Raw genomic sequence first — 13,575 nt, forward strand, 5'->3', positions numbered from 1 at the left:
CAACTAGTCCATCCTTTCTTAACTTCTCCAGTGAACTCCTAACCATCCAATTTAGCCTCTCCTTATTGCTGTTCATTTCACCCTTAACACTCATCTTCCAGACACAGTTTAAAATTTTTGGAAGTCGAGGTCCCTTTTCCAAAACCCAAACACAGGATTTTTTTAGGGGGGTATTAATGGGTAGGAGAACATCTAAGAGCCTTAGTTTACATTAATATCATAATGTCTAAGATATTTTCATGGGGTGTGCAGTTTGCTACAAGCCTGTGAGATAGGTGTTATTATTGTTCCCATTTTACAGCTGGGGAAAATGAGGCACAAAATGTTAAAGAATTTGAAACCCACAGCCAACATCGTCCTCAATGGTGAAAAACTGAAACCATTTCCACTAAGATCAGGAACAAGACAAGGTTGCCCACTCCCACCACTCTTATTCAACATAGTTTCGGAAGTTTTAGCCACAGCAATCAGAGAAGAAAAGGAAATAAAAGGAATCCAAATCGGAAAAGAAGAAGTAAAGCTGTCATTGTTTGCAGATGACATGATACTATACACAGAGAAACCTAAAGATGCTACCAGAAAACTACTAGAGCTAATCAATGAATTTGGTAAAGCAGCAGCATACAAAATTAATGCACAGAAATCTCTGGCATTCCTATACACTAATGATGAAAAACCTGAAAGTGAAATCAAGAAAACACTCCCATTTACCACTGCAACAAAAAGAATAAAATATCTAGGAACAAACCTAAGGAGACAAAAGACCTGTAGGCAGAAAATTATAAGACACTGATGAAAGAAATTAAAGATGATACAAATAGATGGAGAGATATACCATGTTCTTGGATTGGAAGAATCAACATTGTGAAAAATGACTCTACTACCCAAAGCAATCTACAGATTCAATGCAATCTTCATCAAACTACCACTGGCATTTTTCACAGAAGTAGAACAAAAAATTTCACAATTTGTATGGAAACACAAAAGACCCTGAATAGCCAAAGCAATCTTGAGAACGAAAAACGGAGCTGGAGGAATCAGGCTCCCTGACTTCAGAGTATACTACAAAGCTACAGTAATCAAGACAGTATGGTACTGGCACAGAAACAGAAATATAGATCAATGGAACAGGATAGAAAGCCCAGAGATAAACCCACGCACATATGGTCACCTTATCTTTGATAAAGGAGGCAGGAATGTACAGTGGAGAAAGGACAGCCTCTTCAATAAGTGGTGCTGGGAAAACTGGACGGCTACATGTAAAAGTATGAGATTAGACCACTCCCTAACACCATACACAAAAATAAGCTCAAAATGGATTAAAGACCTAAATGTAAGGCCAGAAACTATCAAACTCTTAGAGGAAAACATAGGCAGAACACTCTATGACATAAATCACGCAAGATCCTTTTTGACCCACCTCCTAGAGTAATGGAAATAAAGACAAAAATAAACAAATAGGACCTAATGAAACTTCAAAGCTTTTGCACAGCCAAGGAAACCATAAACAAGACCAAAAGACAACACTCAGAATGGGAGAAAATATTTGCAAATGAAGCAAACTGACAAAGGATTAATCTCCAAAATTTACAAGCAGATCATGCAGCTCAATAACAAAAAAACAAACAACCCAATCCAAAAATGGGCAGAAGACCTAAATAAACATCTCTCCAAAGAAGATATACAGACTGCCAACAAACACATGAAAGAATGCTCAACATCATTAATCATTAGAGTAATGCAAATCAAAACTACAATGAGATATCATCTCACACCAGTCAGAATGGCCATCATCAAAAAATCTAGAAACAATAAATGCTGGAGAGGGTGTGGAGAAAAGGGAACACTCTTGTACTGCTGGTGGGAATGTGAATTGGTACAGCCACTATGGAGAACAGTATGAAGGTTCCTTAAAAAACTAAAAATAGAACTACCATATGACCCAGCAATCCCACTACTGGGCATATATCCTGAGAAAACCATAATTCAAAAAGAGTCATGTACCAAAATGTTCATTGCAGCTCTATTTACAATAGCCAGGAGATGGAAACAACCTAAGTGTCCATCAGCAGATGAATGGATAAAGATGTGGCACATATATACAACGGAATATTACTCAGCCATAAAAAGAAACGAAATTGAGCTATTTGTAATGAGGTGGATGGACCTAGAGTCTGTCATACAGAGTGAAGTAAGTCAAAAAGAGAAAGACAAATACCGTATGCTAACACATATATATGAAATTTAAGAGAAAAATAATGTCATGAAGAACCTAGGGTTAAGACAGGAATAAAGACACAGACCTACTAGAGAAATGTACTTGAGGATATGGGGAGGGGGAAGGGTAAGCTGGGACAAAGCGAGAGAGTGGCATGGACATATATACACTACCAAAGGTAAAATAGATAGCTAGTGGGAAGCAGCCGCATAGCACAGGGAGATCATCTCGGTGCTTTGTGACCACCTAGAGGGGTGGGATAGGGAGGGTGGGAGGGAGGGAGACGCAAGAGGGAAGAGAGATGGGAACATATGTATATGTATAACTGATTCACTTTGTTATAAAGCAGAAACTAACACACCATTGTGAAGCAATTATACTCCAATAAAGATGTAAACACACACACACACACACAAAATGCTAGAGAATTTGGCCCAAATAACCCAGCTGGTGACAGAGCCATTCGGTCTGGCTATACAGCCCACACTCCTGCCAGTACAAGATGGTGTTTAATTCTCAGATTCTAATATCCTTTTAGAGCAGCAGCAGGGAAAGGATTTCTTTAAAGGATGGCAGAAGGCTACTTACCCATTAAGGGAGGATCATTTAGTTGGGTATGGTGAAGTGAGACACATATAGCAGACTAAATTCAACTGAATTTTATATTAAGAAAATTTTACATCAGCAATATTATGCTTAAACTATTTTGCTACTACAAATAATGCCACATGTAATGTCATCTAGCATTTAGTATACTTTTGGATTACTAAAGGGTGTCAACTTTTTTATGGCTTTCAATGTATGTCATCAAACAGTGTCCCAAGAGGGTCATACCATTTATTCAGCAAATCAATAAAGTATACTTGAGTTGAAACCACATGAGCAATTAATATTATTCTGTTAACTACCAAAGTTACAGACGAAAGTGGTGTCTATGTACCCTTAATTTGATTTGATTATTAGCAAGACTGAACATATTTACATATTAGTTTACTAATTCTCCTTCTGTAAAGAAGCAATTTTTATACTGTGAGAGCTCTTTACATCATAGAGGTATTCTAAATAATGATGTGAATCTTCAGTTTTACTATTGCTATACCAAAAAACAAAAAAAACCAAAATTAAACAGGAGGAAAAAAGACACTCTCTTTCTCCTCTTCTATGCTAGTATATTCCACTCAGTATTACGGCCCCTTAAGTGCATCAGGTAGGGGTAGAAAGAAAAGGGACGAAAAAGAAAACTTTAGGGGAAAGGAGGGAAAAAGAAAGAAAAAATGAGTACCAATCGGACAGAGATAAACACACAAAGAAGTGAGAAGAGGTAGAAAAGGAAATTGAGAGCTTGAAAGGGAAGAGGTTATAGTAACCCCCAAGGTTCTCTTGGGTCTCCCTGGTTGTGGGAAAACTGATTACCTACTTAACCATTATTCCAACCTTAAATGCTCTTCTTTATCCAGAAGCTATGCTTCCCTCAGAATGGGAAAGAAGCAGTGGGGGTGGGGAAAAGAGAAAGACGGGGATTCAGCAGTGGCTAGAGCAGTAGCACTGGGGAAATAGGAAGATAACTGTGTGACTTTCAACTATGAACTGTGAGGTTTTATAATGGAGCTATAAACAAAATGTTAGGAAACACCATACAAGTGTGATCTTATAGGCAGAAGAAAATGACAAAACTATGTAAGCAGATACCATTGGCTGCCTACTCAGTCACCACTCTCCCCAACACCCCCAAGCCTTAGTGTCGGAGTCCTAATTTCGCTCTGGTATTGCTCCACCCTCCACTTGACTCAGAGGGAAATCCTGGTTAGTCTAATCCAATCAGAGTGCCCTTGCCTCCCCCTTGCTAGAGATTGTTTAGGGATGAGTATGCAGCCCTCCCTAACTCCTACTGAAAGAAAAAGCACTGGAGATTGGCAGATCGGCGTGAGTCTGTCAGAGTCACATCCATCTTGGGATCACAAGGGGAGCTAAGTGAGGGAAAAACTAACTTCCTTAAATGACAAAAAGAGACAACTCAGGTCCTTGTTGACATCATCAAGCCACTGAATTAACCAAGCTGGAAGCCACCCTACCACGCAACTTATAAGAGGTAGTAAGTTTTCCTTAATGTATTAGCTATTTAGATTTAAGGTTTTTCATTTCTTAAAGCTGAATCATCCTTAAGTGATTCATAATGAAAAATCTTACTAGATCATTATCATTACCATTATCATAATGCTACCAAAAAAAAAAAAGCAAACTTTAATACCTTCCCTGCTACTTGAACATCTTGAAGTAAACATATATTTTCAATTTTTTCCATCTTTTTGCTGTTTTCCTTATTTTACATTATACAAATGAATCCAGAAATCAAACATGTCTGTTCAGCAATCTTCAGCGTATCTCGCAACCTTAAAAATTAGGATAAAAATAGCTTTTAATAGTTTCCTTACTAAATAAATGTCTAAATATTTGATTGCAGGATGTTATAGAGAGCAGCTAAAAAAAAGTAATATTATTAAAAAAAATTCCAGTAGTTTATCAACCAAATGTTTTTTTAAGTAAATCTTACTATACAGCTGATATGAAATCAGAGAGGAGTCCATCAGGGGAAAAAAAACACCCCCTAACTTACACCTCTACAAGTACGCATGCTTCACACAGGAGACGTATACCTGCAACAGACAAGCTGCTTAAGACAGCTGCTAAAACTTCTGTTGGGAATCTTCTTCGAAAGTATTTGTCCTTTTATGGAATTCCCTGGCGGTCCAGTGGTTAGGGCTCAGTGCTTTCACTGCCTGGGCCTGGGTTCAATCCCTGGTGGGGGAACTAGGATCCTGCAAGCCGCCAGGCACCGTCAAAAAAAAAAAAAGTATTTGTCCTTTAAAAAAAATTTTTTTACACTGAAGCCCTTAGCTTCTTATTTTTCTTTTTAATTAATTTATTTATTTTTGGCTGTGTTGGGTCTTCGTTTCTGCACGCGGGCTTTCTCTAGTTGCGGCAAGTGGGGGCTACTCTTCGTTGCGGTGCGTGGGCTTCTCATTGCAGTGGCTTCTCTTTGTTGCGGAGCAGTCTCTAGGTGCACAGGCTTCAGTAGTTGTGGCACGTGGCTCGCGGGTTCTAGAGCGCAGGCTCAGTAGTTGTGGCACATGGGCTTAGTTGCTCCGTGGCATGTGGGATCTTCTGGGACCAGGGCTCGAACCCGTGTCCCCTGCATTGGCAGGCAGATTCTTAACCACTGCGCCACCAGGGAAGTCCCTAAAATTTTTTTATATTGAATTTTATTTATTTTTTTTATAAGTAACTACTTTTCGTTTTTTAAAAATTTCTTGCTTTTATTTTTTTGGCTGGGTCGGGTATTAGTTGTGGCACACAGGGTCTTTGTCAGTGTGCGGGCTTCCCTCTAGTTGCGGCGTGCGGGTTCTCTCTCTAGTTGTGGCGCACGGGCTCCAGAGCGCGTAGGCTCTGTAGTTTGCGGCACGTGGGCTCTCTCCTTAAGGCGCTCGAGCTCAGTAGTTGTGGCATGTGGGTTTAGTTGCCCCCCGGCATGTGGGATCTTAGTTCCCTGCAGGGATCGAACCCATGTCCCCTGCATTGGAAGGTGGATTCTTTACCAGTGAACCACCAGAGAAGTCCCTATATTGAATCTTAAAACATCAGAGTCACTACGGTTGGAGTTTATCCACATCCATCCATGAAAGGAAAGAGATTTGAACAAATTCACTAATTTGTTCCAATATTTCACGAGCACCTACCAGGTACCAGGTACCAACTAAGCACAGAGAATAACAGCAAAGAACAGAGCAGTCATGGTCCCTCTCCTCATCAACTCAGTCTAGACCAGGGGTTAGTAAACATTTTCCCTAAGAGCCACAGAATAAATGTTTACACTTGCAGGCCATAAGGTCTCTGTCACAACTAACCACTCAACTCTGCCACTGTAGCATAAAAGCAGCTATAGACAATGTATAAATGAATGCATGTGGTTTTATCAATAAAGCTTTATTTGTAGACAATGAAATTCAAATTTATATAATTTTTATGAAATAAATTTCTCATGTAAAATTCTTCTTTTGATTTTTTCCCCCCATTTAAATATATAGATACCATTTTTAGCATTCTTAGCTTGCAAGCCATACAAAAACAGGTAGCTGGCCAGATCTGGCCCATGGGCTGTAGTTTTGCCAACTCCTAGTCTAGACATTAACTGCATATTGCTTTAGGTGTTCGTAGGGAAAATACATAAGGCTGTGAGAACTTAATGAGGAGACATGGCCTGGTTTGAAGGATCAAGGAAGCCTTTTCCAAACAAGTGACTCTGAGGCTGAAACTTAAAGGATGAGTATCAGGCAGCCAAAGGCCAGGGAGAAAAGCAAAGAGCCTTCCCCAAAAGTGAAAAACATGTGCAAAAGCTCTAAAAGAAGAATACAGTCTCCTGAAGAATCTGTGAGGTTGGAGCGAGCACAGAGAGTAAGGAGCAGCATGGTACGAGAAGACAATGATGCTGAAGAGAGATGGAGACCAGCCCATGCAGCACTGTTGGCTAGGGTCAGTGATTCTGGTCTTTGTCCTAAGAGCAATCAGAAACCATTAAAGGGTTTCAAGTAGGTGGGGGACACAATCCCCACACAGCTTTGGATTTTTTTAAAGAGATCACTAAGACTGCGGTGTGGAGAAAAATTAGAAGGAAGCATGAATGAATATGGGGAGATATGGAAGCAAGGTTCTGGCCAGAGATGACAGAAGCTTAAACTAGGGGGCTGGTAGCGGAGTTTAGAAGGCAAAAGAGGCAAGATATGGTGGCCAGGTATGGAATAATGAGAGGCAGGTTTCCTATGTGTCTCGGTTTTCCAGTTTCCACACCAGGATACTGGTATCATTCAGTGAACCAAAGATACTGAAAAAGATGTGTGTGTATGTGCCTACAAATTTTGAGTTCAGTTTTGACACGCTGAGTTTGAGTTGCCTACAAGACATTCTAGTGGAAGTGCTAAGTATAGCTCAGAGGCCAGGAAAAAATTGGTTTCAGTTCAGTAGTTCAGTTTGGGAATTGTCAGCATATGTACTGTAACTGAAACCAGAGAAGGAGATGGAATTATCTAAAGAAAGGGTGTGTAAGAGTGGGTTTTAACCTTGGCAGAACATGAAAATCACCAGGGGAACTTTAAAAAATACCCCTGGACCAATGACATCAGAACCTCCGAAAGGAGGACCCAGGAATCCGTGTTTTTACAAGTTCTCTAAGTGTTTCCTATGTGGAGCCAAGGTTACAAAGATAAGAAGACTTAAGACATTAAGAATTAATACTAACTATAGAAAGCTCAAGAGATTAAGTGACTAAGTAGGTTTCTAGTCCTAGCTACCTCATAAGGTATCTCTCTGACCTTAGACTACTTCTTATCTCTACATTCTAGTTTAGCTCAATAGAAAAGAGAGATAGTAGGCCTAGTTTATCTCTAATAAAGATAAACTAGAGCTCCCCAAATCTGAGCCAAATTATGAAATTGAAATATTTACTTCTTCTTTTTTTGGGGGGGGGAGGGTTGGGGAGGAAGGAGACAGTAAAATAGCTACTAACAATTACCTGTAATAGAATAGAGAATATATTTCTATAAATAAATGTCCTTCAAGCCAATAACATTTCTAAATGATAGGATTAACACATCAGATAGTATTTGGTAGTATTTGTTAAGCCTGGGAACTTTTTAACTGGACTAGTTTTGCTGTACCACATTATGTCGTTCTCCAGCTAGTAACTGCAGCAAGTTCAAAAAGGCATGACTTTAACTTGGACATTCCTTAATTCAAAATGTTATTGAGTGGACCTTTTCTAAAGATAAAATGAACTGCAATTTATGATATGGGAAGCATGTATGTGAACGCAGAAAGAAAAGCACAGGACTCACATTCAAAAGACCTGGGGTAAAGTTTGGATGGATCCCTTAGTAGCTCTGAGACTTCAGCCAAGTCTCAACTAATGTCCAAGTCTCAACTGCCTCCCCTGTAAAACGGAAGTAAAGTCAACTTCAGAGTTACTAGAGAAATTAAAACATGAAAATGGCTGTGAAAAATAGGTATACAAAAAGTCTCACCATTTTTACATTACTTTCCAGCCAATTTTAATATTTTTGACTTACATTATTTGGAGGAATGGATCTTCTATGCTAATAGCATAGTATTCAAAAGAAGAAGAAAAAAATAAATTGTCTTCATGCTGTGTTTTTTTTATTCCAGTTAGAGCAGGTCTACTTCGCTAGACAGTCTTCAAATTTCATTTTTACCCTCTGACTTCAAAGTTCACAAAGCAGAAGGAGACTACAGTACTAATAAAATTCTGTTAAAGAACAGTTAACATTCTCAAAAGTTAACCAGTATTTGTGAACCACTTGATTGTTTTTCATTACTCCTGAGACAAGATATGAGAGCTAGGAAAACACACTTAAATACTTAGCTCTCAATTAGAAGACATGGGACGAGACCAGAGACAAGACCAATCTCTCCTAAAGCCAGAGAGATATGAGGGGCAGTTTGTTCAATTAGAAAGATTCCGCTCCATCCCTCTCACAATTTCTAAGGTTAGAACCAAAGGACACAGAACTTCAGAGCACTTGCGAAATCTCCTGGCCTCCAAAGAGCTGCTGTGAGAAATGATGATCTAGCCATTAACGACAAAGACTTTTGGCAATTTGCTAAGTAATCCTTCAAAAGCCTCCTTCATTCAAACTGGTTTGTCAATGGGAAAGAACATTTCATAAATCTGAAGATTTACAACTGAACTTTGAAGTTTAACATTACAAGAATAGAAATTATGTCAGGTTATAACAGAATAAACGAATTATGGAGAGTTGGGAATAAATTTTAAGAATCTTAGGGAGGATTAGTGCTGTAAAAAGAAACTCATGACTATCTCACTTTTATGTTCTCTTCAAAGAGATTTTTAGGCAAAGGCTATCATGTATTGGCTTGTGTTGAGCAATTACTAATATTAGCAAGTAACTTGTAGTGGCCACAAATAAAAAAAATAAGAGTTCTATAAGAGTTCTATAAATATATCTAAGAGTTCTTAAGATTCTTAGAAACACATATCTGATACTGCATAAATAATTTTGCCAATAATTTCCTCCTTCAACAGTAAAATACAAGTAAGTATAGAATGTGATGCTTTTCTTTTATCTAAATCCAAAAACAGGATAATTATTTTGATGGCAAATTATGATAACCAGACACTGACAAGAAAATGAAAATAATACCAGAACAGACTACAAGAGATGAAGCAGTTTGGAAGTCAATAAACTCTTTTATGAGAGTCTACAACATAGCAAGAGACTATGAGGGAAAATAAATTATATGTATTTCAAAAGTGAATTCCTACTACAAAGAGGAAACACACTATATTTACATTGATAAAACCTGCCAGGGCTTGAAAGTTGCTGATGATACCACTGAGAAAAGCTAAACTGAACTGCAGATTACCTCAAAGCACATTGTTTTGATGTGCTGTGCAGGTTATCATTAGAGTTTGCAGACAAGCTCTTTTAAGATGTTATAGCCACTGCTCCAACTAAAAAATAAGCACTGAGCAGAGCACCAGGAGAAAAGAAAAAACCTGCTCAATTTTGCAAACTGATGGTACCACTGACAGAATAGGAAGGAATGTGGGAAAAGCAGGTGAATTTTAACTTAGTTGAAATTTGAGCTTTGAAGAGGGTGGCGTGGTGGCATTACTCAACCAGCTCATGGAAGTAAAACAGCACATAGTTTGGGGCTGGATTCATATTAAATGTTACTCGCCAGCCAAATGTTCAAATGTTCCAATCTGTGTATCTGTATTCTCTTCATTGACTACTGCTGAGCAACTTATTATGTACAAGGTATAGTGAGACACTGCAATGGATACAAACATGTGGAAAATAAAAACAGTTCCTATACTCAAGAAGTTTACAATTCAGTAGAAGGGATGAAAGAAACATTCTGCCTGAAAATACAATTGAGGCCTCTAAGAGAGGTTCAAAGTGATGTGGAGGTTCACATTTAGAGAAGATGTGCAGCTGCATCCCTGTTTTGTTTCAACACAACTCATACAGATACTATATTATCCTAACTGGTGATGCTACTGAAAGGAGCATTAAAATGCAGCAGATTGGTAACATTTCACAAATTAAGAATGATGCCAAAATCTCAAATAAGGAAAAAGAAAATGATGACCAGCTCTTTGGCACGAAACCTCAATGCTCCACTTACACTACAAGTCCCTAAAGCTGCTGGTGATTGGTTATAGGAATCCACAGAAAAAAAAATGCACCCTTCGGAGTGCATGACATGCATCTTGTCTCTAGAGCACAGCATGAAGGAAACAGTGGCTGCAAGAGGAGGAAGAAGAAAGGAAAATATATGGGACAGCATTCTGAAAAGTAAGATGTGGAGCTAGTCAAATGCAAGACCTGTTAAGCAGAGTTTTGGTCCAGCATCCATCCCTTCCAAATTTAATTGATTAAACACTGAACAAGCCATCCATAAACTATCCAATACCATCTTAAAGGCATTCCATCTCCAAAAGAGGATGCAAAATAACCCAATTCTTAAAAGAAAGGCGACAGGAAAGATATCTTTTTGGTGAAAATAATATTTAAGTAAATATTAGACGAATAGCACCCAAGTAGATTCCTCCCTCTCCCCCAAAATCTCTGACCAGTTGAAAGGTACTGTGTGATTCCACACCTTTATCTGTTAATATGAAAACTGTGGTCTATCGACCTCTCCTTCCTAACACCACTACATATAGTTTTTCTCTGTTATTCTAACTGAACAGGAAGGTTTAACTAACTAAACCAGTCAGCCTGACTATGATCCTAATAGGAAAAGAAAAAAAAAATCAAAAAAAGAGTAAGCAAACACCCAAAAAAGAAGTAGACAAATAGGATGGATACTTAATAAAACATAAATGTCCTCCATTCATCTGCAATTCTAGTCATTTTCTAACAGATCTCAGATTTTCAGAACAAGTATGCAGGTTATTTAAAACTGAGTTATATATAGTCATTTAGAAGCAGCAAAACACTTCTGGCATTATCACAGATGCTAGATCTCTGAAGGAATTTTTTTTTCCAAACTAGCATTTTTCTTCACCAAGAACGGACCAGCCTTTATTTCTAAAAACAAGAGCCCTTGTATCCCCCCAAAACAAACAAATCAAAGACCACAGTTACATTCTACACTAATGAAACTGTGAGATTACATCCCAGGCGTTGTCAGAGCCTATTTTTCATACACCACCACCAGACAGTTTGATGCAGTATTCCTGATTGCTTTTTATCGTATTTGTAAATACACTCACTAATCCACTAAATTAGGTAATTTACAAACAGGTCCTCTTAGTTATTAGCGGCCAGCAGTCAAGTCCTATTACGTTTGATCCTTATACAGTTGTCTAAACATTTCTATCCAGGTTAAGGGCTCGGATCGGCAAAAGAGAGGGAGGTTAGCGAAATCTGGATGGGGGCAGGGTAGAAGCTGGGAGAAATCTCTGCATCTCAGCCCTCAGCGACAACACTCAGCCAGTGCACACAGAAAAACTAAATTCGGCACCTCTTCCTCCTGTTACACTGGCAACAAAGAGGGAGTCTCCGTAACGATCCCGTCACCCACCAGGTGCCCAATCTCCTTCTCAGCCCAATCCCCGCGCTCCCGCAGGGGCCTCGGGGTGCGAAAAGGCCGCGGTGCCCGGGGTCAAGGCACAAAGGGGGGATGGGGTGGGAAGCGAGCGGCTAGAATCGGGGAAGCGGGTCGTAGAAGGGCTCCGGGATCCGCTTAAACACTTGAACCCGGACGGGGGGCGGCGGGCAAGAGAAAAGGGACAGAATATCTAAGAGCAGAAACAGTAATAAGGTGGGAGAGGGGTGAACAGCCCATACTGGGGGTACTCCCCCAGGGAGCACAGAAAATAGTCTGTGGATGGGGAGGGGGAAGACTCCAAGGAGGTAGGAAGAGAGGAACCAGGCCCGGAAGACGAGGGAAGGGGGTGCCACCAGGGGCAGAGAGCAGACGCCCTTATTGCCTCTACCTGCGGGCTGGCGGGACGGGCCGCTCAGGTGTTACTGGGAGGAGGCGGCCAAGTCGGCAAGGGGCTGGGCAGAGCTAGCGGCGCCCTGGGGGCCGCGCGGAGGTGCCTGCGAATCGGCAGCCCTGGAAGCCAGCGCGGGGGCATCTTCGGGACAGGGGGAGGCGGGAGAGGGAGGCGGGAGTGGGGGTCTCTGGAGTGCACGGTGGGTTGAGGGGACGCTCGCAGGTAGTGGGAGGCTGCGGGCGCCCGCGGCACGCGCGGGGAGGCATCCGGGCGGGCGGCCGGGAGGCGGGAGCCCCTCACCTGCGCGGCTGAGGAGGCGGAGTTGCAGCAGCCCATGGCGGGGCCGGAGGAGCCCGGAGGCGGCGCCGGGCGCGCAGCTACGCCCCGGAGCCCCTCGGCATGCGAGCCGGCGGGCGCCCGGGGAGGGCGCGGCCTGGCTCCGCACGGCTCGGCGGCGGCGGCGGCGGCGGCGGCTCGGGCGGCGGCGGGTACTCAGGAGGCGGCGCGGCTCGGGGCGGGCGCCGACCACATCCCCCGGCGGCGGCGGTAGTGGCTGCGCGGCTCCCGCTCCGCTCCTGCTGCTGCAGCTGCTCCCCAGCGGAAAGGGGCGGGCGGCGGCGGCGGCGCCTCCCCCTGTCCCCCGCCTCCGGCCTCCCGCGCCCAGTCCCTCTCCGGCTCCCTCTCCCCGGCCGCCGCCTTCTCAGCGCCGCGCGCTTCTCCCATCAGACTCCCCGCCCCCAGTGCAGCGCCGCGCGGGCGGCCGGGCGAATGCGGCCAAAACGAGGCCGGGCCCTTCGGCGCGCGTCGGAACCTGCGCGGTGCCGAGCCAATTTAGCGGTGGCACCGAGGCAGAGCGCTACCTCGGTGCGAGAGGGCGCCTGAGGCTGGGGCGCCGGAGGGCTGGACAGGCTCGCAGCCGAAATGGGGTCGGGTTGCTTCCGGACCTGGGAGGCACGGGCGAGGCTTGCGGAGCTGCTAGCCATCCCCAGTAGGCGCGCAACCCGAGGATCCCGCTGGTTTCTTACCTCTCAGGTGGCTGATTTTATCCAGGGGAAAGCGTACGCAATAAACCCCTGCAGAAGCAGTAGGTGATTGAAGACAAGGAGAAACAAGCAACTGTTGCCACTCGCCCCATTTTGCTGATGTGGAAACTGAGCCTTGAAGGGCACCAAGAGCTTAATGGAATGCACCCAAGGTCGAAATTGTTATAAAGGGCCGAAAATAGGGAAAAGGCAAAAAAATTCTACAGTTCTGTCAATTCAGAGCCATACTGGATCTAAACGAAACTTTTTATACAGAATAGTCCACAAAAAAC

General features: G+C 42.4%; 1 protein-coding gene across 3 annotated transcripts in view; it reads right to left on the reverse strand.

Moving 5' to 3' along the window:
* SLC44A1 (solute carrier family 44 member 1) overlaps positions 1-12,849 on the reverse strand; it is a 222,279-nt gene extending 209,430 nt beyond the window's left edge. For 2 of the 3 annotated variants that reach the window (XM_060014397.1, XM_060014396.1), the window contains exon 1: positions 12,561-12,849. In XM_060014397.1, the coding sequence (XP_059870380.1) occupies positions 12,561-12,596 (36 nt within the window). In that variant the 5' untranslated portion in view covers positions 12,597-12,849. The remainder of the gene's footprint in view (positions 1-12,560) is intronic. The other variant, XM_060014399.1, reaches the window with a different exon arrangement.
* Between the last annotated feature and the right edge of the window lie 726 nt (positions 12,850-13,575).

Source organism: Delphinus delphis, chromosome 6, assembly GCF_949987515.2.
Source record: "Delphinus delphis chromosome 6, mDelDel1.2, whole genome shotgun sequence".
NCBI classification, from domain to species: Eukaryota; Metazoa; Chordata; class Mammalia; order Artiodactyla; family Delphinidae; genus Delphinus; species Delphinus delphis.